The sequence below is a fragment of the Micropterus salmoides genome, unplaced genomic scaffold, assembly GCF_014851395.1.
Source record: "Micropterus salmoides isolate LMB-PRFRI ecotype aquatic unplaced genomic scaffold, ASM1485139v1 Ms_hic_scaffold_13, whole genome shotgun sequence".
Lineage (NCBI taxonomy): Eukaryota > Metazoa > Chordata > Actinopteri > Centrarchiformes > Centrarchidae > Micropterus > Micropterus salmoides.
The window spans coordinates 15,771,865-15,793,794 of record NW_024040374.1 but is presented as its reverse complement, the minus strand read 5'-3'; the positions used below and the strand labels follow the sequence as shown (position 1 = coordinate 15,793,794).

At 41.9% G+C, this 21,930-nt stretch overlaps 1 protein-coding gene across 29 annotated transcripts in view; it reads right to left on the bottom strand.

Moving 5' to 3' along the window:
• Positions 1-21,930, bottom strand: part of adgrl2a (adhesion G protein-coupled receptor L2a) — a 91,919-nt gene that overhangs the window by 14,903 nt on the left and 55,086 nt on the right. For 23 of the 29 annotated variants that reach the window (XM_038715726.1, XM_038715732.1, XM_038715734.1 and 20 more), the window contains 12 exons: positions 20,190-20,990; positions 9,467-9,766; positions 8,587-8,690; positions 7,839-8,024; positions 7,238-7,276; positions 5,205-5,388; positions 4,332-4,454; positions 3,628-3,833; positions 2,800-2,976; positions 1,747-1,956; positions 782-1,002; positions 62-128 (listed from right to left, as the gene is read on the bottom strand). In XM_038715726.1, the coding sequence (XP_038571654.1) occupies positions 62-128; positions 782-1,002; positions 1,747-1,956; positions 2,800-2,976; positions 3,628-3,833; positions 4,332-4,454; positions 5,205-5,388; positions 7,238-7,276; positions 7,839-8,024; positions 8,587-8,690; positions 9,467-9,766; positions 20,190-20,990 (2,618 nt within the window). The remainder of the gene's footprint in view (positions 1-61; positions 129-781; positions 1,003-1,746; positions 1,957-2,799; positions 2,977-3,627; positions 3,834-4,331; positions 4,455-5,204; positions 5,389-7,237; positions 7,277-7,838; positions 8,025-8,586; positions 8,691-9,466; positions 9,767-20,189; positions 20,991-21,930) is intronic. The other 6 variants (XM_038715727.1, XM_038715748.1, XM_038715731.1 and 3 more) reach the window with 1 other exon arrangement.

The following is a 21,930-nucleotide window of genomic DNA, read 5'->3' as shown; positions in this document are numbered from 1 at the left end:
TCAGTCCCTTCCTCACTCTGTCAGTCTCAGTATTCATGAAAAAAAATAAAAAACAGCTTACCATGATGATAAAGGTGACAGGTCCTATAAAACTCCATATGAAATGATTGTCCACACTTAGCCAGCACCTATGACAAAGAAATGCACACTTTAGCCTCTGGCAGCACACACTACAAATACAACATCAGTCTTGTCTTATGCTCCTGCAGCCAAATAATAATGGAAAGAAGAAAATGTTCTGGTCACTTGGGCTGATGACATTGAGTGTGTAATTCCTAGTCAATACTTAACTTGGGAGCACTGTCAATCGTTTTTTTTTACATATTGAACATTACTACAGTTGTACTAAACAGAGCAAAGACCCCAAGTAGCTCCTCTTGATAGCTGGGTCTCGGCTGAGATATGGCCATTAATCTATGTAAAAGGCCTTTTCTGCACAGTGCTCTTCTCTTTAAGAGAGCATTTACAAACAAGAGGTCACAGGAGGGTCTTTAAGCAGAAAGGCATTAATGTAGCTGTGGCCCCTCTGAAACCACAGTGTTGAGTCTGTCAGCCACTTTGAAATGACATAAAAAATTGAACAGCTGCCCATAGCTGGCAAAAGGAGCTCAAATGTTTTGGTGTAGTCTCCAGGGATGCACATAAGGCGTTAGCAGAAATGATGAGTAGATTTTCTTTTCAAAAGCCGCCACATGCAGACACAGCAGGTACGCCCACACAGTGTAGCATCCAGCGTGTCTGCTCTGCATTTCCAAGGATTTGTTCGGAAAGCTGCACTTACGCTTTCTCGGTCCCATAGCTCCTGTAATCGATGGCTGCGGAGACGCCGACCACGATGGCAGGGAACAGGTAACCAGACACATAGTAGTACTTTTTCCGGGAGTATTCGCTCTCGAAGACCTCCACCAGCATGAGGTACAGCTGGACCCCCTCAAGACACATCCAGGAGAAGGAAGCCAGGAAGAAGAAGTGGAGGATCCCCGCAATGATGGCACATCCAATCTGAGTAAGAACAATAACCCATTTAGAAATTTAAATAATATGTATTCAAGAAAAAAACAAGACTAAACAATATCAGTTTCCATAAAGTGATGAAATGATTTAAACATCTCCACTGCACTTTCTTTATTGAAAATTGTATATCATATACCCCATCGTTTATTAAAACCCACTGAAAAGATGACATTCAGCGCATTCACCCATTCAGTGGAACACATATCAGAGAAACTGAAGAAAAAAGGTAATGAATATTCATTCACCACATGGGCTCTGACTATGCACAGGTTTAACTTCATCCATCAGCATATAGAAATTTAAATGGCATTCGTTTTGTAAGGTTAGAGTTAGTAGATTTAATCATTCAGCTCAGAATGTGAAGCTTTCAATCCCAGGTGTATGCTGGAAAAATGTTTTGGTGTCTTTCAGATTGGAGGGAAAATGAAGGTGAAAAAAGTGGGGAAAAATGGTATGGGTGTGGGCTCAACCATGGCAACAATGCCTTTAAGTGAAAGAGGAAAAAAGACCTGTCAAGTGGAAGACATGGCCCCTTAGTAATCTATATTAATGGTGCTGTCCCACTCATGTCATGTCAGGGACAAGCATAGAAGGTTAGAAACAAACAATGCTTAAAGTCTCATCCATTTCACTCTGAAAGGGTCTTTTGTTTTGTTTTGGGGGGTGATAGGAGATAAAGTGAGAGGGAATGAATCAAAACCAAATCAATAGGGTGCAATCGTTCCGGCTTACCCCAGCTTTCGTCATATCGATACCAATTAGGAATATTAACTCCGCGATGAAGAGATTGATGCACAAGTTCTTGTGGATGGTGTTGCGATCGCTTTGCAGCCCCCGGAAGAAGCAGAAGGTGAAGATGCTGATGGCGAGGCAGACGAGGGACACCACGATCCCAACGCGAGTGATGACCCTCAGAAGCAGCTCGTGCACCGTGCCATTAACCTGGAAGAAATAAAAGGTAAAACATGTTTCTGAAAATTAACATGCTTTTCTTTCAGCTCTGTGATGAATCTTTTCATGCCTCAAATTATGTGACCTAATTAGAAGCACTAAACTTCCTTTATAAAATATATTGAATAAGTGAGTGATTAAGAACAAGTGGGGAAAGTAATATTGGCCTATATATATATATAGACTGAAAATCATATATAGATATATCTGATGGGACCACAAGATGATCAAAGGGATAAAAAACATCTTTCTCCTTCTCAAAATTATGTTTATTTTATTCTGAGTTTTCCTGATTGTCTTTCTTGAGATTCACCTCTTCAGGCCTTTAAAAATCATTCAAATTAAATAGCCTGAGAAGCAAAAATCACTGTTTATTCTGAAGCCATTACCTGTGAAGGAGGGTCACAAGTAGCTTTACTACATTTAGGGAATCACTAGCCAATAGTGTCGGGAACCACTGAGCTACATAATGTTACCTTACATTTTAATGAAGTGTACACACTTTTTCTGTAGGACCTTTTTGTAAGGGATTGGAAGGGTTTTGTAATGTTTAGAAAATTGCTCCAGTTTGGTGAGGTAGAGAATGTGAAGTGTGTAAAACAAAGTTTTACACAATTAAACAGTGGATAAAGAAAGCAGTAGAATGAGTGCAACAACAGTATACACAAGTCTTCTCCCTGAACCTTGTGATTACAATCTCGTAAGATTGCTATTTAAACCTAGTAAGAGGAATGTACGGTATTTTGTATTTGCTTATGAAAAGTAGTAATTACTATAGGTGAGTTAGAAAGAAAAGACTGTTAGAGGTGGATATACCAAATCAGTGTGACATACTGAGACTTCACTGTGCGCCATGAGGATGGCAAAGTTGGTGAGATGGCTGCAGGAGCAGGTGGTGTGGGTTTTATTGGAGTCCAAGAGTTTGCAGCCTTGGGTGGACCAGTAACCCATCATACTCCTCTCAGAGTAATTCCAGAAGGAGCAATTGGCATTGAAGTAGTCCGCTGTCATCTGCAGATAACAAGAGATATGTTTAAGTGTCCAAATAATTGACTGCCTGAAATTGAAGTACATGTAGAACACAGAGGCCATTTACCCCCCACTCATACAAAGTATTTTTCTGCACTGATATGGATGAGGATTTTTCACTTCACAGCTCTTATGAAGCAATTCATATGTTGTATCTCATTTGGCACATGCTTGCCAAATCAACCGAAGCATAGCTGGGTATATGGGGCCTTAATAACAGAGAAGCATAATTGTTAGACGGCATGTCTTTGGAATTGCACAATTTCTCTGATAAAGAATGGATTCCCACATGGCCCTCTGGGAACTCTAGTGACAACTTTAAAAGACGAAAGATAATTGGTGCTCCAGTAATTTCATCCTAGATTGTACGGCTAATCTAGGAGTTAATTTCCCCCACTATAAAAGAAAATGGGTATCATTTATATCCCAATGTTGATTAAAGAATTAGTTTTCATTAAGAATTCACTTAGGTTCTAAAGACTCCTTTAATTTGATGTTCAATGACTTAAATAAACTGCCGACTGACCTAGCCAGACATTTACAATTCAAATTGCAGATCTCTGTCTACTCTGGATGTCCCCTCCTGGTGTTTTTTAATATGACCTCTCCATTCACTCCAGCAGGGAGACTCACATTACTGTGCTTCAGGGTAAAAATCACCGGGTCATTAATGAATACACGGCTGGACTCTTTGTTGATTGAGGCAGCAATGATGTCGGAGTTGACGGCCACCGACACGTTGCGGCTGGAACCCTCGTTGGCCATCTTGATGGTGGCGTTTTCTGCGCTGAGGAACTGGCTCAGATTTTTGTAGAGCACAAAAACCAGCTTGGCAACCCCTGCAGGGAAAAATATGTGGACAGGCATCAGCAGAGGAGAAAAAGAAGCTTAGCCAATGTACGAAGAAAACTGTGGTGGCAAAATATGCACAAGAAGAGGACAAAAAACATTCAAACAAACATCCAATATGTATAAAGATAACTCAATTTATAATGTCTGTTTAGAATATTCAAGGAACTGCAAGACAAAGAGAAAGATGAGTGAGCGAGACATAAAGTTGTTTAAAAAATTGCCTCTCATTTTTCAGCCAAAATCTCAAGGAACCTTTGTTGTGTGCTTCTACGCTAATAGAGACAGAATCTTCTCCTTTGCAAGTAAACAAGATTAAAAGCAAAAGTCAAACACACATGCATACATTCCCCAGTTTCTCACACAATGAATAAGCACGTCATTGCTCTTAAAGACACAGAACTATCTTGACTAAGTTTCTCTTTCTTTCTTTTCTTTTACAGGTGCTATGGGAAAATTACTTCCTCGATACGTTTAAGAGAGCTTACCGTTCCGACTGTTGAGCTTGACAGTGTTGGCCGACAGCTGGATTGAGATACCATCCTTGCTGGATTGTGGAAATTTAAAATCCTGGACTTGGCCATCCGTGCTGAGTACATACACATCCAGGACTGCCATGTGCAGAAAGGCAGAGGACAGTTTAGAGAAGAAAGATGAAAGGACAGGAGAATGAGATATTGGTCATTTCAGACTGTTTGACTTAGACCCAAGGGCATTAAAACGAAACAGTGAAGAATACTGATGCCAAAGCGCTCGTCCTGACATTTCTACGCTAACTGAAATGTTGACATGGACCAAAGGACATATCAACGACTCAAACACTAAATCTTTGTGACACTGAGCTACACAATAAAAACGTCAATCACAAAGTGATAATTTAAGCCTTGTGAGAATCTTACTAATATGAATAAAACAACACTGCAGGGAAAAAACAACTAAGGATAAACCTTCCTTATATGGTCTAACAGCAGAAGAAAATGAGAGAAGGAGGCTGAGGATAAACAATGTATGTTTTCTGACTCCACAGCAGGCTAATGTTCACATTAATGTATAGAGTTACAAGGTCTAGACGCATACATTTATTAACTAAGCGTGCGCAATCAGAGAATCCAGTCTATTTAATTGTCTGATATTCATCACTTTGTCAGTAAACGACTCGTTAAACCTAATATGCGTTGTTTTTCTGTTCCCTCGAGGTTTAAGGGGCTTATTATGAAAACAAAGTCCTTTTTTATGTGGCGGCCTTGTTTTCCTATCACAAGAGTCACTCTCTCAATGAACTGAAAGTAATCAAATTAACTGAGCTCGCATCAGTCGAGAACACTTGTCATTTGCTTACCACAAAGTCTTGTTTTACTTACTTATATTGTCTGCCGGAACTTTGACAATGGCGGGTTCCATAAGGTTGTCGGCAAGGACAAAAGCCCCTTCCTCCAAAGTATCTAGTAACATGGTGGCTGCGTGCGTTTGCTCCGTGCTGTTCATGTCTTTCCAGGACACCAATGCCTCCGGTCGCAGGAGGTTATCTACCGTGTCCACAATGGCCTGTGTCGAACCAGACAAACAAATACGCACACAAACAAAAACAAAGATACTTGAGTAACTCACAAAATCAATTACTTTCGCAAGCATAAGTGGTGACATGCGGACACTGAAATGAAATAGATGAAATGCTGACGGGTCTGTAAGGATTAAAATGAATGTGATAGGGGGAAAAAACCTGAAAGGACATAAATTTTTTGATTGTATATATGACGTTTACTGAATAAATATTAACTGTATTGATTGTGAAGGAAAAACTGAAGAGGCAGGGAAGAACAAGAGCATCACTGGAGGTGGTTTCTTTTTCAAGGACATTTCATCTGGGCGGACACTTAGGGTAACCGTTTGTTGAGCCTATGAGGTCCAATAACGGGATATTAAGAGATGGCCAGATGAAAGTCAAAGGACCAAAAGCTGTCCTCAATTAAAATTCTCTGATTGCAAAGTTCAGCCTTCAGCATGTAGAAACTTTCTTTTCCTTCAACTTTTGACCTGCAGTCATCTCGCTCGACAAAAAAGACTAAGAAAGGACATGGAAATGTGTGCAAAACAAACCAAAATAACTTGTTAAATTATTTAATTGAACTCTATCCTTTTACGCAAACCCTTTTCCAGCCTCACACTTTCTGTCACCTGAACAGCTCAGGGCCGACAGCGGATAAATTGGGCGTAGCATCCAGACGACGCTTGGTTTTCTTCAGGAAATAATCAAATCAATGTGTCTAATCAGGTAATCAATGCCGGTGAAGGCTGGTGGGAAGGGTGGGGAGCTGCTATAGTGATGTTGCATCAAGTATGGCAGATGGCAGATATCGCTGACTCAACGATCTCTGTCCCGGATCCTCTCAGGCTGTCATTAGCCATTTACATTGACACAACCTCTCTAACACGCTACATCTGACTTCAAATCTACATGTTGTGACTTTAAAAAAACAAAATGATGATGTGACATTTTGGGGAGGGGGCGTGTTTTTATGAGTGCACGGCCACTGAATGGCTAATTAGCTCGATCCATTTTAATACCCTCCCGAAGGAGAGATCTGGATTGAGGGGGGTGACTTTGGTGGCAGGTGGAGGACACTGATCTCCCTAATGGTAGAGGGATATATATGGGCAAAATACTTTGATGTATGAACCCAACCGTATAGCATTCGAGGAAGAGGGGAAAAATGGTTTGACCTGGCTAACCCTATTAACCAGATAGAACTGAAGATTTGCACCTTTAATTTATGAAACAAATGACTTCTAACACCTAAAACCAATGTCCTTGTGAAACAAGAGCCACAATTTTTACTTAACATGCGGGGAAAGGTCAGGTGATGGTCCATGAAAAAAAAAAAAGGTTTGAAGAAGTGAACTGTGTTTGATGCAATATTCAGAAGCGTTTTATATTGAAGGCAGCCTTTCGTATAAAAGCAGATATTGCAACAAAGCAGCAAATCCTTCAGCAAATGAATAATGAAAGGGATGTAAGAACAGGATGTTTGTTTGAGTCGTGGTGTTATGCATCCACACGTGCAATCTTGGGTAAACACTAAGAAAACATACAATCGAGAAAAACTGAATGAAAACAAAATACACCATTGCTGTCAATGCATAGTGGGGGGAAAAACACAGAAACACATCCATGTAAAGAAGCCACCTCAGGAAATGGAGATGACTTCTCTTTGATTTAGAAAGTATGATTGCATCTGGGTGTAAGGTAATTACTCAAAAAAGCAGGAAGCACAGGGAGGAGGGAGTACATGACAGTGCATAGGGTACATGCTGCTGAACTGGGGCCAGGGTGTATACAGTAGCACAGAAATAGAGTAGGCAGCAAGCAGAGTGGGCAGAAGCATTACTTCAGTACCTTCATGTATGCCCTGCATGTCCTTTCTCGTTTTTGAAGCTTTTTTATTAGAAAAGAAAAAGAACAGATAAAAAATAGAGACACATAATTTGCACAAGTTCATGAGCTTGAGTAAAGGCTTTGTAGAAACAAAGGCCTGACAGAGTGGCCGATATATAAAGTAACTCCTGCTTCTTGTGCTGCTGACCTGCTTACCTGGAGGTCGAAGAGTAAAAGTGCTTTAGCTCATATTTATGACATGCTGTATTTTCCTCTCAGAGCCCTCTGACACATCAGAGAAGTGTCACGCTTGGCAGAGCCAAATTATGGCCAATACCACAAAAGTACAAATACTACAACAAATGCAGATCATGATGTGCCATTCAGAGTCTAAAATAACATAAGTGCTTTTTTGTTTTTGTTTTGTCTGTCTCACAGATTTGCTGAACTTGAAAAGAAAAAGAAAGAATGCATGTGACAAACAATAACAACAACTGTACATATTACTGTATTATTTTGGGGAACACTGTATTCCATTCTCCATCTGTCATTAAAAAGCATTAACTTGTCAGTGAAGAGTGATGCAGCAAGAGAGGCATTTCTTTCTGGTGGATCTAGTTACCTTGTTGAAGCTCCGCCCTGCAGAGTCCTTCTCGCTGGGTCTGAGCTCCTGCAGCTGAGCATCCAGGATGTCCACCAGCTGCTCCATCAGGCGCACCGAGGAGCTGACGTCCCCTGCAAAGATGGGGCCTTTGGTGTGCTTGGCTAACTCGTTGGCCAAGTTAGCTGCGTTTTCACCGCTGCGGATCTGCAGGGGGAGAGAGTGAATAATGTTCACGAGAATGCAACAAGACAGACTTGGAGGGTTCTTTAGAGCCCTGTTTCTGACATCAAGTCACACTTGAATAAGTCCTTGAAATGGCAGTTACAAAAAGAAGAGATTTTCTTCATGTAGAAGTTGCCATGGTGGCAGCAAAAAAAAACAAAACAGGCACTCATAGATGTAACAGCAGATACAGCAAGCAGCTCTCTGACACACATTATGCAGGATAGAAAAACTGTTTACTTTGCATGTAAAATGCCTTTAACTTGGAGTCAAATGTAATCATTCCTACATAACTGGGGTCATATTAAAGGCATGCCAATACGTAATATGACTATATGTATACTACGAACATGTATAATATAAGTTTCCATAATATATAAGCATTTGCAGTCTTCATTTCCTCAAAGTCCTCAATTCCAGACATTTTTATAGCTGACAAGTTACATCAGTGCTGCAATCCTTTACAAGGGTGTGTTTACATTTTTTTATCTACCCCCCTATGTTTTTAAGAAATACATTACAGTGAGGCAGAGCACATACAAACCTTTTGGGCTACTTGGTTGACCCAGTGGGAGGTACAGTTGCTGAGATCAGGGCCCTTCGGGTGCCAGGCCCCAGTGGAAAGGACACATAAATAAGAGGCTGTGCCTGACAGGGAAAACAAGAACAGAATAGTCAAGTTCAATCAAGTCAAATCAAATTTATTTTCACATGAAGTTGGGACGTGATGTTTGTAGGACAACAAAGGACAAGGAAATAAAAAGAGGACACTGCACACAAACAAGAAATTTACAAACATGCAAATGCCTACATATTATACAAATCTGAAGTCAGAGAATGTCTGCTTGTGTGTGCACACAGAAATATCAGCCCTGAAGGATATTTTGTTTAATTCACTGTGCTAGTCTGGTAAGACTGTTGCCGTCAGAGGGCAAATTAAACTGAAATTGTTGCATACAGTAAACTCCAAACATGTAAAGTCACCAATTTTATTCTTTTTCTGAAACTATTTCCAGCAGCCTGCTCCTGTTTTTGCTAACAATTTTCTGTCCTGTCCTAATTAGCCGTGTGCCTGATGAACTCTGAGTGCTAACACGATTTCACACACAATCCAACGAGGGATGCACGTCCCCACGCAAGCTGCGGGAAAAACAGCTGAGCCTGCTCCTCTACAACACAACCGTTACAGATTGCTAAATCATGTTTCGACCTGGAATGACACAACTAAAACCTAACACTATTATAAACAGTCTTCACTGATTCCATGCACGTCTACTTAAAATAGTGCTCTTTATAGATTAAAAAAACATCCTTGTATGCAAGAATATCAGACAAATCTAACAAACTCAGGGATGTTCAATGGGATGCTTTAGGTCATATTGAAAGCAGCAAGCATGCTGCCCTGAGGTGAGAGCCCTGTTTACCTCGTGTTCCTTTGGGGCAAGGTCGCTCCACGAGCATGCCCCTCTGGGTCTGAGGCCACATTATGTCTCTTTTCTCTGTGGCCTGGCAGAAGCGCTCAGGTAAAGGGAAGGACTCGAGGGGCGGAGGGGAAGTAGTCTGCGGAATCACGGGAGGCGGCTTGGGCGCTCCCCTGCTGCCCTCCTTGAGCCCTGTTGTGGTGGTAGTGTTGGTCACACCCCCGTGCACTGTGGTGGTTGTTGTGGTGGTGGTTGTAGTTCTCTGAGGCAGAGGGGACGAGGTTACTTCTGACAGTGGTGGAGCTGTGAAGAGACAGAGGGTACACAGGCATTATGTTTAGGTAGAGCACTGTTACGTGATGGTGTGGATAAAGATATACAAATCAAAACCAAGTGGTAGCTTGACCCGCGGTTGCAGTGTGAGGTCAGCTCATTAATGTGGCACCCCTGGGGCACATAATGTGGATTATATTAAGTATTATGCTAAGACTATTTTGGCAGGTATTCAAACCTTGACCTACTGGTGGGCAGATGCCCTCATGTACCACTAAACCTTAAAAGTGCCCTCTGTAAGTAACATTCCTAATTTTTTTTCTCAACATGCTCAACACTGTAATGCTTATACGTCCAAGTATCCTGTTGTGTAAATTGCTGCTAAGTGCTTTGTGCAACAAGCGTATTTGCCTTCCCGTTGACTATGGCTTATCCAAGGCACTCAGTCTGCAGTGAACAAGACAATAATTACAGTAACATCCTCCTGCCTGGCAATCATTCTTGCCTGGGAGATTTTGTGGCATGGCTGATTAAATTTCACTAGTGCAACACAGAACCTGTATGTGTAGCCATGGTGCCCGAACATTCATTTTACAGTTGTTTCTTACTACAACTCATACTCTGATAAAGCAGGTGTGCAGTAACTCATGCAATGCCCCAGGCAAAAACAATATGTTTCAGTCCTGGGAAAGGAGAAAATAGTGCACTCCTTACATTTAACATGAGCCACTAAGGAAAAACTATGAAGACATTTTTCATGTGATACACCAGAGAAGCGTGAGAAGCAGTGTAATTACATTTCATAAAAGTCGAACATAAGGGAGTTTCATAGATGAAATGTTGACGTTAACTATTTGATATAAACCTGCTCCACGAAAATAAAGCAGGACCCCCCCTCCTCCGTCCCCCAAAAGATATTTGGTTGAATTTAAAAGGATAAGCTATATCAATCAAAGGAGCTCTGATTGGAATGCAATGTGCATACTGAATCTAATCGCATTTGAGCACTTTGATTTCCTCCATTAGGCTGTCTGTAGAGCATGCAGAGAATGTGAAGAGGTGCTGTTACACTGCTTGAGCTGAGCACAGTTGTTCTCAGCAGTACAACCGGTAGTGAAAACACTGTAGAGACAGAGCTAGTCGAAGAGAGGAGAGAGGACAGGGGAAATAGAGAGAGGGGGATGGGGGAAAATAGACGCGCGCATAGAAGACGATGACAGGATAATTCAGAAACAATGGGGCCAAGCTGGAGAATGAGAAGACAGTTTCTGTCTTCCAGTGGATTGGAGGAGAAGCAGTCAGACCCCAGGCAGCAACACCTCCATATCTATTGCCTCCATTGGATAATGGGTCTGGCTGATAGCAGAAACCCCCCCACTGACCCCCCCAACACACACACACACACACACGCCAGTACTATCACCATAGGCCCCACGGTATGGATGAGAGGCTTCAGCACAGTTGAGCTGAAGGGAAATCGCCTTTGAGTCTGGCTGCTACCTGTGGCGAATTAGGCTCCATTGACCAGAGCAGATGAAATGTGTGTGCTCCCTCCTGGTGATGGGGGTATAGAACTCTATACACACAAACGCGCGCATGCACACACACAAGCAGGTGACATGAAGGTGTACACAGCTGACTGGCTGTTTTGACACTGAGCTGAGATTTGGCTGGCTGGCTGGCTTCACCTCAGCCTCCTCTTCTCTTGTCTCTCCTCCCCCAACTATATATGTTTACTCAACACAGTGAAATTCTCAGCTACACCGCCTGTCACAGTGGTTGAGAGACAACCTGTGCTTAGTGTCCTTTCAGTACCAGCATTTAGCTGGCTGGGAGAAATGCCTGTCTCTATACCCCTTTATTGCTATATCCCTTGTTTTTTCATGACTCACTGAGAAGACTCACAGAGATGAAAGCAATAGTCACACAAAAAAAATTATGGTTAAGTTTACACACTACAGCATGTAACACAGCGGCTCCGTCAAAAGAAAATGAATGTGTGTAAATTATTATCATTTCTTTTTAAACATCTGGGTCAGGGTTTCTTGGCAAACTTCCCGAAGATTCCCAAGAAACTGTGGGGCCCTTTAAAGGTTTCTCATTTCCAAAGTATGAAAGATGATAATGATAAGATCCCAGTCTCCATGGGTGGGGAGTTTAGAATCCAGACAGAAATAAAATGAAAATGAATCGCTGTTCGGCAGCATGATTTAAGATAAAGGCCTCGCAACCACGGCCAATAAATCAAAGCGGCATCTGCTGTAATCCAAGCACATTCCTTTAGCATGTCAACTAACAACTGTATCTTGTCTACACCCCTCACTCAAGAGGGCTGCTTGTCATGGCTCGCTGGGATGTTGAGCTCCGTGCTCTAGTTACAACATGTACAATGAAATCTCTTTTAAGTTGTTCCTTTTTTTCACTTTCCATTGCTACCTGCTATCAGCGGTGAAACTGTGGGGGTAATTATTGTTAGACCTGTTTAAATCCATATAATGGGGTTGGCTCTTTCCATTGGAAGGGATTGCCCCTCTGGATAGCTTTTTTAGAAAGGGGTGTGGGGTGGATTTGCTAAACCAATATCTGTGCTGCAAGAGACAGAAAAGCTGTGCTGGCATTGCTAAAAATTGGCGTTCTCAGTGTGCACCATCATAGAATACTATCTACTACTATCTACTTTAAAGAGCTTCGTTAACAGGAGATATTATGAAATGGACATCAGTAAAAGGGCAAAAAATAATCCTATTTCATATTTATAATGCAAACTAATCTTCTCTCTCAAACTAATCTCTTTCCTATGTGAAATAGAGGCTAATGTGAATGTAGGCTAAACTTCCCAGAGAGATCCGTGCATAAACAATGCCACCTCTCTGACCACCACTGTTCCCGTGTACATAACGTGTCAGCCCGTAATCCTGCCTTCAACACAATAATCTTATTACCTTTATGCCATAGCTTGGTTTAATTTGATCCAATAAAAGCTGTGTGGAATTAACCCACAGACACTCCTCTCAGGCAGTCACTTCTTCACTAGATGTCTAAGTGGATAAGTTTATAAGCAGTCACTGTGAGGGATGGGTATTGATCTGATAGTAGTGCTGCAGCAGCCTTTTCCATACCTTTTGTGATTCATAACATGGACCAAATAGTTCTGCTTTCTACTGTGGCAACACATGCCAGACACCGCTGAATACGTTCCCTATGCAATATCCTTTTGATTATGACAAAGAAGCAAACCCCACATTTAGGCAATATAGAGAAACCAGGACAGGATCCTTGATTATTATGTCTCTGCTGCACTCAAGCCCAAGGGGAACCTTCAATTAGCTGTCATAGAGTGTAAGCGCATGGAGTGATATTCTCCAAAGTACAGCCAATAGTCGGGACAGACTTATTCATAACATTTTTTTCCCGACACCCACACATTGTTGCACTTGAATGTATCTCGGTGGTTCTTTTATTACCGCTGGGGTAACAGGTCTGGGGCTGATCACAGACAATGTGATGGTAATCCAGGAGAGGAAAAAGGCGAGAGGAGCATGGCTTGCCAAGTGTTTTCAGTGCATATGCATACACGCAAGCACTCAGGAACACACACAACACCCACACATACACACACACACACACACCAACACACGCACACACGGAGCACAGATGAGACTTTACCAGGACTCGGTAGTCATGCCGGGGTGACAAATGAAAACCGACAGTGTGTGTGTCTTTTATATTATGTTTAATGGCTTCACTTTCAGTAGGCACCGCATGGTTGTTCATCAGAGTAATGTTTCATACACATTACCAGGTGCTGTTTATCTTGCGAGGGAGGGGGAAAAATGGTAAGGGAACACACATTTAGCATTTGTTTCAGCTAATTTGCCACATAAAAAGTTAAAAGAATCTTCAGATCTAACTCGTTCCCCTCCTCTATTCCCTGCTCTGTCATGGAATAATCTCGTGGTGATGTGAAGCGAGGCTGTTTAGGAGATTCACCTCTTTGTTCCCATCTTGTGGGAGACTTACTCCTTGCTAAGGTAAAAGAATCATGTCTTTTGTACACTGTGAAATGGTCCTGATGATGTCACCTCCTAATGGATGAGGAAAAGCAAAAGTTAACAAGTCAGTGGAACCTAAAACAATTCAGTCTGTTTCTGCCATCAGTACGGGGCCACACAGTCTTTGTGAGGGGACCAAGGGAATCTAGTGGATAGAAATAACACATTAGCTTTTAAGTCATTCAGCACGGAGCGTAGGTTAATTGAAATAAGGTGTTGAACTATGAAAAAACAAAGTGTAAATTATTTCCTCTGCTAATGCAGCCACTGACAAATCTCTGTTTCAAACATGCATTTCAGTCTCTCCTCTCTAGATGCACCCTTGCTTCTAGGTTCATATGGAAATGGAGCTGTTCTTGAGTATAAAATAGTGTGATGATTTATAATACGTTTGTGATGTATTTTGATATCTACCAATAATAACAATAATACACAAAGGAAATTGGATTACACGTCCTTCACTCTGCCCTGCATTTGTAGCTGTGGATGGGAACACGGTGCATGATTGCTTGTGTATCAGCAGTAAATATGAAGAAAGCTGAGTGAAAATTCGTATAATTTCCCATGAGTCATGTCCTTGTGACGGTGTGTACAGTATACGTCCATGTTTTAGGGCACAAAACCTAATAGCTGGATTATGTTATTTACTGCTGTCTCCAATATTTCTCTTTCCCACAATACAAACGCATTGATTCATATGGACACAGGCAGGCAGAGTGCAATCCCACACACACACACACACTTATAAACACATGTACATACTCATATACACCCTCACACAGGGAATGACACCAAAGTACAGAGAACAGACATAGCAGCTGCCAGACTACAGCCAGCTCTTTTTTTTCTCCTAGCAGCTTTCTCTGTACTGTACGTGCCTCAAATTTCAAGCATTAACTCTAGGTGTGCCAAGCGGTCTGATATCTAATGCCGTGCACACAGGAGGGTGTCTGTGTAGAGGTGTTCATTTACACACACATGCAGATACACTTTCAAACAGATGCACATACATAAGAATGCAAGCACACGCACACATTAACACAGCCGTGTAGAACAAAAAGCACACAAACCCGATTAGAGAAACACAGACACAATAATCAGGCCTGTGTGAAATAAATCTCCTCAAAGGCTTGTGTCAGGGAGTGATGGGGGACCATTGTGATGTCTGAGTAATAATTCTTTTAATACGCCTTGTTTCACTGTCAGACTGTAATCAAACAAGAGACTGTGGATCCCCTTGGCTATAGGGCTCAGTGTAACCATAATCACACACCCCTCCTCTCTCTTTTATGTAAAACAACTCTTTGTGACATTCTAAATCATAACCCCGGGTTTGCTGTTGCCCACATACTTGGGTGCTGTCAGCGCAGATCATTTGGCTATACAGTAGTTCCAGGAGAGGTGGGAACTGGCTAGGAATATGAGAAAATATTATCTTGAGGTGCGTTTTTGGATAAGAGGTGAAATGTTCTTCCTTGTCTGGCAACAAGTGGCCCTTATGTCTGATGACATTCAGTGCTGTATGAGCGACTGAGATCATGATCAGATTTCAGATGAAACAGGTGACCTCCTGACCTCATGTGCTGAAAAGCCTTTACTGCCACCAGACACCGGGTGGTTATGTATTATGCCAGGATGTAATGTCAGAGACATTGTGAACAAGACTGTAAATCCCCATCATGGGATTTCCCCCCTTTTATCGTCCCAGTTAAATTCACCCCTACATCGTAATCAAGAATGAGACCAGTGGGTCACGATGTAGACAGAATAACGTCACGGTGTGTCATAAAACGGTGGTTAAAAAAGGCTACAAGGGAGGAATAAAGAATGGAAGCTGGCATATAGGGAGATCCTGCAGTCTGGCAGTATGGAAGGAGGTATTTAGCTAAAGATACACTCCAAAGTACCCTAACATCCCAGAAATTCTTCCCAGCTTACACAGAATAAAGGTCAAAATATCATCAGTAAGCAGGAAAAAATCTGGGATTTAGGGACTATAACAAAATAAGGGGCTTGTTGAATTAACCTGTCACAGCTACCAACACACATACATGTCCCTTTAGCGGGTTTTTACACAGATCCTGGGCTGTTTTCTGCAGATTGTTGTGTACAGTGAGGTGTTTGATTTGGTCTGATCCTGGCTAGTCAGGCTTGTGTAGACAGCCAACATCGGTGTGATCCTGAAAACAACCAACAGGAGTTCAGGTGGACAGGAATGAAGTTGAGAAAGAGCCAGCGAGAAGTTGTTTCTAACAACTTTCTCTCAAATAGCAAGTTTCCATCAGTAGGAGTTCCCAGCTTCACTTGGCAAAAAGTCTGGACAAATTAAAATGTGCATGATGGAAGTCTTTGTCCTGTTGTTGTGTGTGTACAGTTTCCCAAAAGGCACAGCTAAGGATTTACTTAAATCCTGTCATTTAGTGTGCACTACTGTCATTGGGCATGATGTGAACAGTCTGAATTAGGCTTTAGCCTGACTTCAGGAGAGAAGCCAAACATACGCATACACAGTATGTGTATGCATGCAAATATCCAGATGTAGGTCACAGTTCATGGGTGATCATGGAGGAGGACTAAGACAAACAATGGGAGTCTACAGGCAGAAGAAAGGTACAAGAAAAATAAAATACGAAGTGAACTCAATAGAGAGATGAAAAGAGATTAAATGAAAGAGAGAGACAAAAAGATGGAAGCAGACAGAGAAAGAAACAACAAGATCGAGAATATGACAGGAGGACAGAAAAACAAAAACAAAAAGGGTGATTTTCCACATCAATATCTTCTCTCTTCACACCGCTGTGTCCACTTGGGCAGCTGACAGAGGGTTGGGGAGGGGTTGGGGAGGGGTTGGGGAGGGGTGGGGGGGTGGGGGGTGGGGTTGTTGTCGTCAAGGCAAACAAACAAATTGGCCGTTTTTAACACATCCTGATCCCTGCTACTGCACCACTGGTGAGCATGTAGGAGACAGAAGTGTCTGCCATTTTAAAACAGCACCTCAGATAGCTGTGAAAGCTTGATGTTGACGTTTAAAGTATCTATACATCTCTCTGCTTTCCCTGCTTTCTCTCTAAATGTTGACATGCATAGTTGACCTCTTTGTAAGCACTTCAGAAGACAGGAATGAATCATAGTGGTGCTTATTAGAGCTATGTATTCATCAGCCTATAAGAAGTGGGCTCTCTGGGGTGACTGCTAATGCCTATGACTCACAAGCATCTGTAACAGCTGAGCATTTTTGCATTGCAAAGCACTTTCATAACATACAAACGACAGGGCATTGTTTTGACCACATGCAGAGTTTTGTAAGCTAATTGGCAAGTTGCATATGCGAGCCATAATTTCAAACAAATTGGGTCATTCTCTTCCTTACGATCCCCACTTGCAAATGCATAATTTGAGGGTGCAGCAAAAATTGAAACTGTATGCAAATGTATTGACATTCGAACAATTAAAGAGGAGGTCTTGATTTGTGTGGGTGTTAACTGCAGCGCCGGGGGCTTTTATACGGAAGTGATTCAGAATCTAATTTTGCGACAAGGGATAAATAAAAGGTTTCCGAGGCTCACCTGTGTCCCATTGACGCAGCAAATAGAGACTGTTTGTGCATACTTCTAGTAAAAAATAGCTTCTGATATGCTTACTCAGTGGTTTGAGGCCACATATCGGAGCTTGGCATGAATAAACGATCCATAGAAATGGGTACATAATGAGTTTTCTCTGGGAATACCTCATTTAAATCAATTTAATCATCTTACTCACAAGGTCCAACAAAGGAAAATGTCTTTTTATGAGCTCCTATATGCAAGAAGGAAAACTGGCATGGAGCCATGGTTAAATTAATGGATTATGGCGTTGCTGGTCAAAGCCAAGAGAGAGACTTACTGACCCATTTAATGTCCACTTTCAGTGGAGCCGCTTGTTGGATGTGACCCCATCCACTCCCCCATAATCCTACAAGAGATGATCTTGCCTCAACACGAGCAATGTTATTGGACTTGACAAGAACCCAACTGTCTGCCACGCAGGGTCTCAACATCACTTTGATGTGATTGCATTCTATGACAGAGCGAATCATGTGACAGAGTTGTTTGTGCACTTGAAATTTGGGAAAAGAGGGAGTAGGACACAGTGTACAGTGTCAAATGCATAAAGTATCAATCTCACCCCCCGCAATAATGTCGTTGACTCATTCTCTGTACATGCTTTGAAATTCTCTAGAAGAAGTCAATCCCAGTAGTGTCTATATTAATAAATAAGCAATGCTCTGTTATACACAAGCTTGTGATTAGCTTCCACATGTGTGTTTGGGATGATTTGAGCAAAGCTTTCCAGTAGTTTTTTTTTCAAAAAGCTCAAAACACTCGTACCTTCAACTTTTAACACCACAAAAGCATTCCGATAGCTTGTTTCAATGCCTAGTGAAACAGGCATAGAAACAAGCATAAAGATATCACAGAGAGGGCATTCGGTGACAGCCAGAAAAAAGTGCCATCATTTATGTGTCAACATCAGCCATGTGGGAGGACAAGTTTATTGACATCTTGATGATCATCCTGGACCATTCTCCCTTGCACTCATCGACTGCAACTCAACATATATTAGTCAGCGGCAGGGCCAGGCACATGTCTCATTTGTCAAGAAGAAAGAACAGTGTCCTCGTTGACATTAAAATAAAGATGTGAGAATACAGAAGCACTGCGGAGCAAACACAGTATGTCGGGAAGTATATGTTTCTTAACACAATCTACCGAAGGGGAAGTGAGTTCTTTTGGGTGCTTGGGAGATCTGACTGTCTGAATAAACAATAAGTATGTTTCTCTCACATACACATACACACACATGCACATGCACAACACACACACACACAAATACCACAAAGTAGTCTTATTTCAGGGTGAATCCAGTTAAAGCCTCTGATTATTTCTCTGTCAGTAATCAGTGTCCATTCAGAAAATGAATAAATCAATTGAGTGTGCAGCCTGTCTATACACAGCTTATTCCAAGAATCCATAACGGCTAAGCTGAAAATAAAGGCTGTTGTGGAGGCTGTTGCTTGACTGTAATCAGTTGACTGTATATAAACACATCATGGCATGTAAAGACATGCTCCAATTTAAAGAACAGGTGCTATTATGACCACCTTTTAAAGCAGCTGTCTGCAAATGCAAGGCACTGCTTTAAATCAGCTCATTTGAATTCTCTGTATGACTGTGTGACATTATCCATGACTAAAATTAGGATTGATTCTAGCACATTCCTGAGCTGCTCTAAATGTACTTGTAATATGCAAATATTTAGTATATGTCTGTATATGTATTGGCAGTTTAGAAACTTAGAAACTAACATGTTATTTACAGTTAGAAAAAATATAAATATACATTTTCACTCAATGCCTCCTCTTCATCTTAATTTTGGTTTCCAACCTGGACTATGTTCTTTATTACGGTGAAGCTTGCCTTCGTCTGGCTTAGACTGATGCTGTTCCATTGGCTGAACCCAATTTAGCACCCCTAGCCCATGTCCTATCAATACAAAAGTGGACGAGCAAAAGCATTAATAAATACTGAGCTCTCGGATAATCTGTGGAAAAATTGCTTGACCTCTGTGGCTCATCACTGACTGCATTGAGCATTATGTGGATTTAGGATTCTGGGTGTGGAGGGGATTAGGATAATTACTGTTATTATATTCTCAATGTAAGGACTATCACAGGCCTAGGCTAGCCTCCCCTCAGCTCTTGACAGCTAAATTAAAAACATACGCTGCTGATGTGACCCCGGATGATTGATCCCTCTCCCTTGTGTCCTTGTGTCTACCATCTCTTTCCCTCTTAGGCAGAACCGTGAATCCTTACACTCTGCCTACAGAGTGTGAAGTATTTTATTTTAATGGCCGATGGAGATTTGGAGTTTTGAGCATCACTTGGGGAATGATCTAACCTTGCCCCAGGCCAGACTTTGCACCTGTCCGGGCATGTATGTTTCCAGAGGTGAAAATATATCTTCCTCTCTCCCTGTCTTACTCTCTTTAAAAAAAGGGATATGCTGGCAGGGGTCCCTTGAGTCTTAGCACCAGGGACTCAGGGAACGCCCGGATGGTAAACCTTCCCAAATCCCCTAGATACTGATCCCTTATGATATGGTAACTGGCTTCGAGGTGTTGTTTACCACAGAGCCCAACTCACCTTACCCCCTGAGATGCTTTCCTAGACTCCAAAGCTTCCGTAACATATCTAGCACATATTAGATTCTAAATTAAAAATCAGTCAGCTGTGACACTTGATACATATGTGGGAAATACCAAAGGAATAGCGCACTTGACAGCAACTAAAATCACGATTTCAGCAATGCAATTTAACAATATTGTGTGCAAAAGAAATGATTGAGGGGCTGGGTTCTTACCATGAGCTGGATCAGGTGGGCCAAACTCCAGATTGTATCTCAGGATGTAAAAATTATTCCACACATATAGCTGGTTATCTCGCGGATTGTAATCCACAGCTGCAATGTACTGGTACTGGTTGGGAAAGTGGATATCAACGTATTCCCCACGGTTCTGTTTGGTATTGTAAACGTAATCAATCAGGCTCTTGCTGACCTCACTTTCATTGTCCTCATAGGTGGAGCGGACCACATAGAGTACTCCGCAAACCATGAAGGCATTGGAGGCTGAGCGCTTATCATAGGTTGTGTCCCAGGTTGCCTCAAAACGTAGTGTGTAGGGGTTCAACTGGCTGATTACCATCATACCGTTGTTCTGCTCTGTGGCGTAGATCACCCATAGCCCATTTTCATCTACTGCCAGGTCAATGTCTGTTTTACCACCCCACTTGTAGGGCGACGTGTCGTGGTAGTTCGCATTATTGATGATTGCCTCACCACTTTTGATTCGAGTCCGCAGGTCAAACTTCACAATGTTGCGGGTACGCTCCTTGTTGAAAAACACGGCCCCATCATACACCACAAATCCAGTCCCATCCACCCGGTGGGGCAGCTTATAGGTAATGGTTTGTCGGGCATTTTGGAAGTCATCCAGGGAGGAATACTCAATGAGAGTGTCTGTCCGATAAGGAGTCCAAGGCATGAAGTAGATTTTGTCGCCGGCTTGCAGTGGATCTTTGCACCAGGCGCCAGCTTGTTGCTCCGCTTCAAATAGAAAGGAAGGATCACCGACAGCTTTCAGAGTCCCAGGACAAAGAAAAACTAGTAATGGGAGAAGAGTAGAATAAGAAACAGACACAGGTTAACAAGTGAAAAATAAAACCATACAAAACCATATGTAACATCCATATAATCTCTAATGCCTTGATTTTGTTTTATGGGTTGTCCACGAGACGTGGGGACAGACACACATTAACGAGTGGCCAAAACACAACTAACAGCTATAGCCAATATTCACAAGCAGTATAAGGATTTTGGTTTTGTGCATAGAAAGAAAAAAGGAATAGGAAAGTTATTAAGCATAATTTTTAAATATATAATGTAGTCTGAAACAAAAAGAAGCTTGGCCTCATAGACATTAACTGTTGGGAGTAGAACACAAATGAGGGGGAATAGAACAGAAACAAAACTTAACAAAACAATTGGTCCTGTAAACACAAATAAAATGCAGCCAACTAAAGTCACTTGGCAATAGACGGGAGAGGTTATGAGAGAGCAGGAGTCAGCAGAGTCTGCAAATTGTTTGTGTGTACTTAGGTGTGTCTCAATTACACCATCTTTTCTACGGTATATACCTGAGAGGCTTGTCATTACAAAGTGGTGCAAATGTCACAACCATTAAGATTTAAAAAAAATAAACTGTCATTAAGGGTCTCTTGAGGTGTTTTGGTTGTTGCTCTGAGGTATAGGAGGCATAAGAATCAACAGAGAAAAGAGCAGCAAGTGGTCAGGTGAGAATAATGGGGAGAAAAGTGAGAAAGAGGGGGGCTCGGAGAGAAAAGGGACAGTAGAAAGCAATTGCTTGAAAAAAGGGGGCAAGAAACACTGTTACCATGGCATGCTATGGAAAAGGGTTTGGAAGCCAGGCAATATGAGATTCTGCTGAGTAGCAAAAGCACCCAGGGACAATGAGGAGAGGAAGCCCCTATGGACTGCAGCCAATACACCCCCATTTACATCTTTTGGCTGCCTGTGTGCTGTC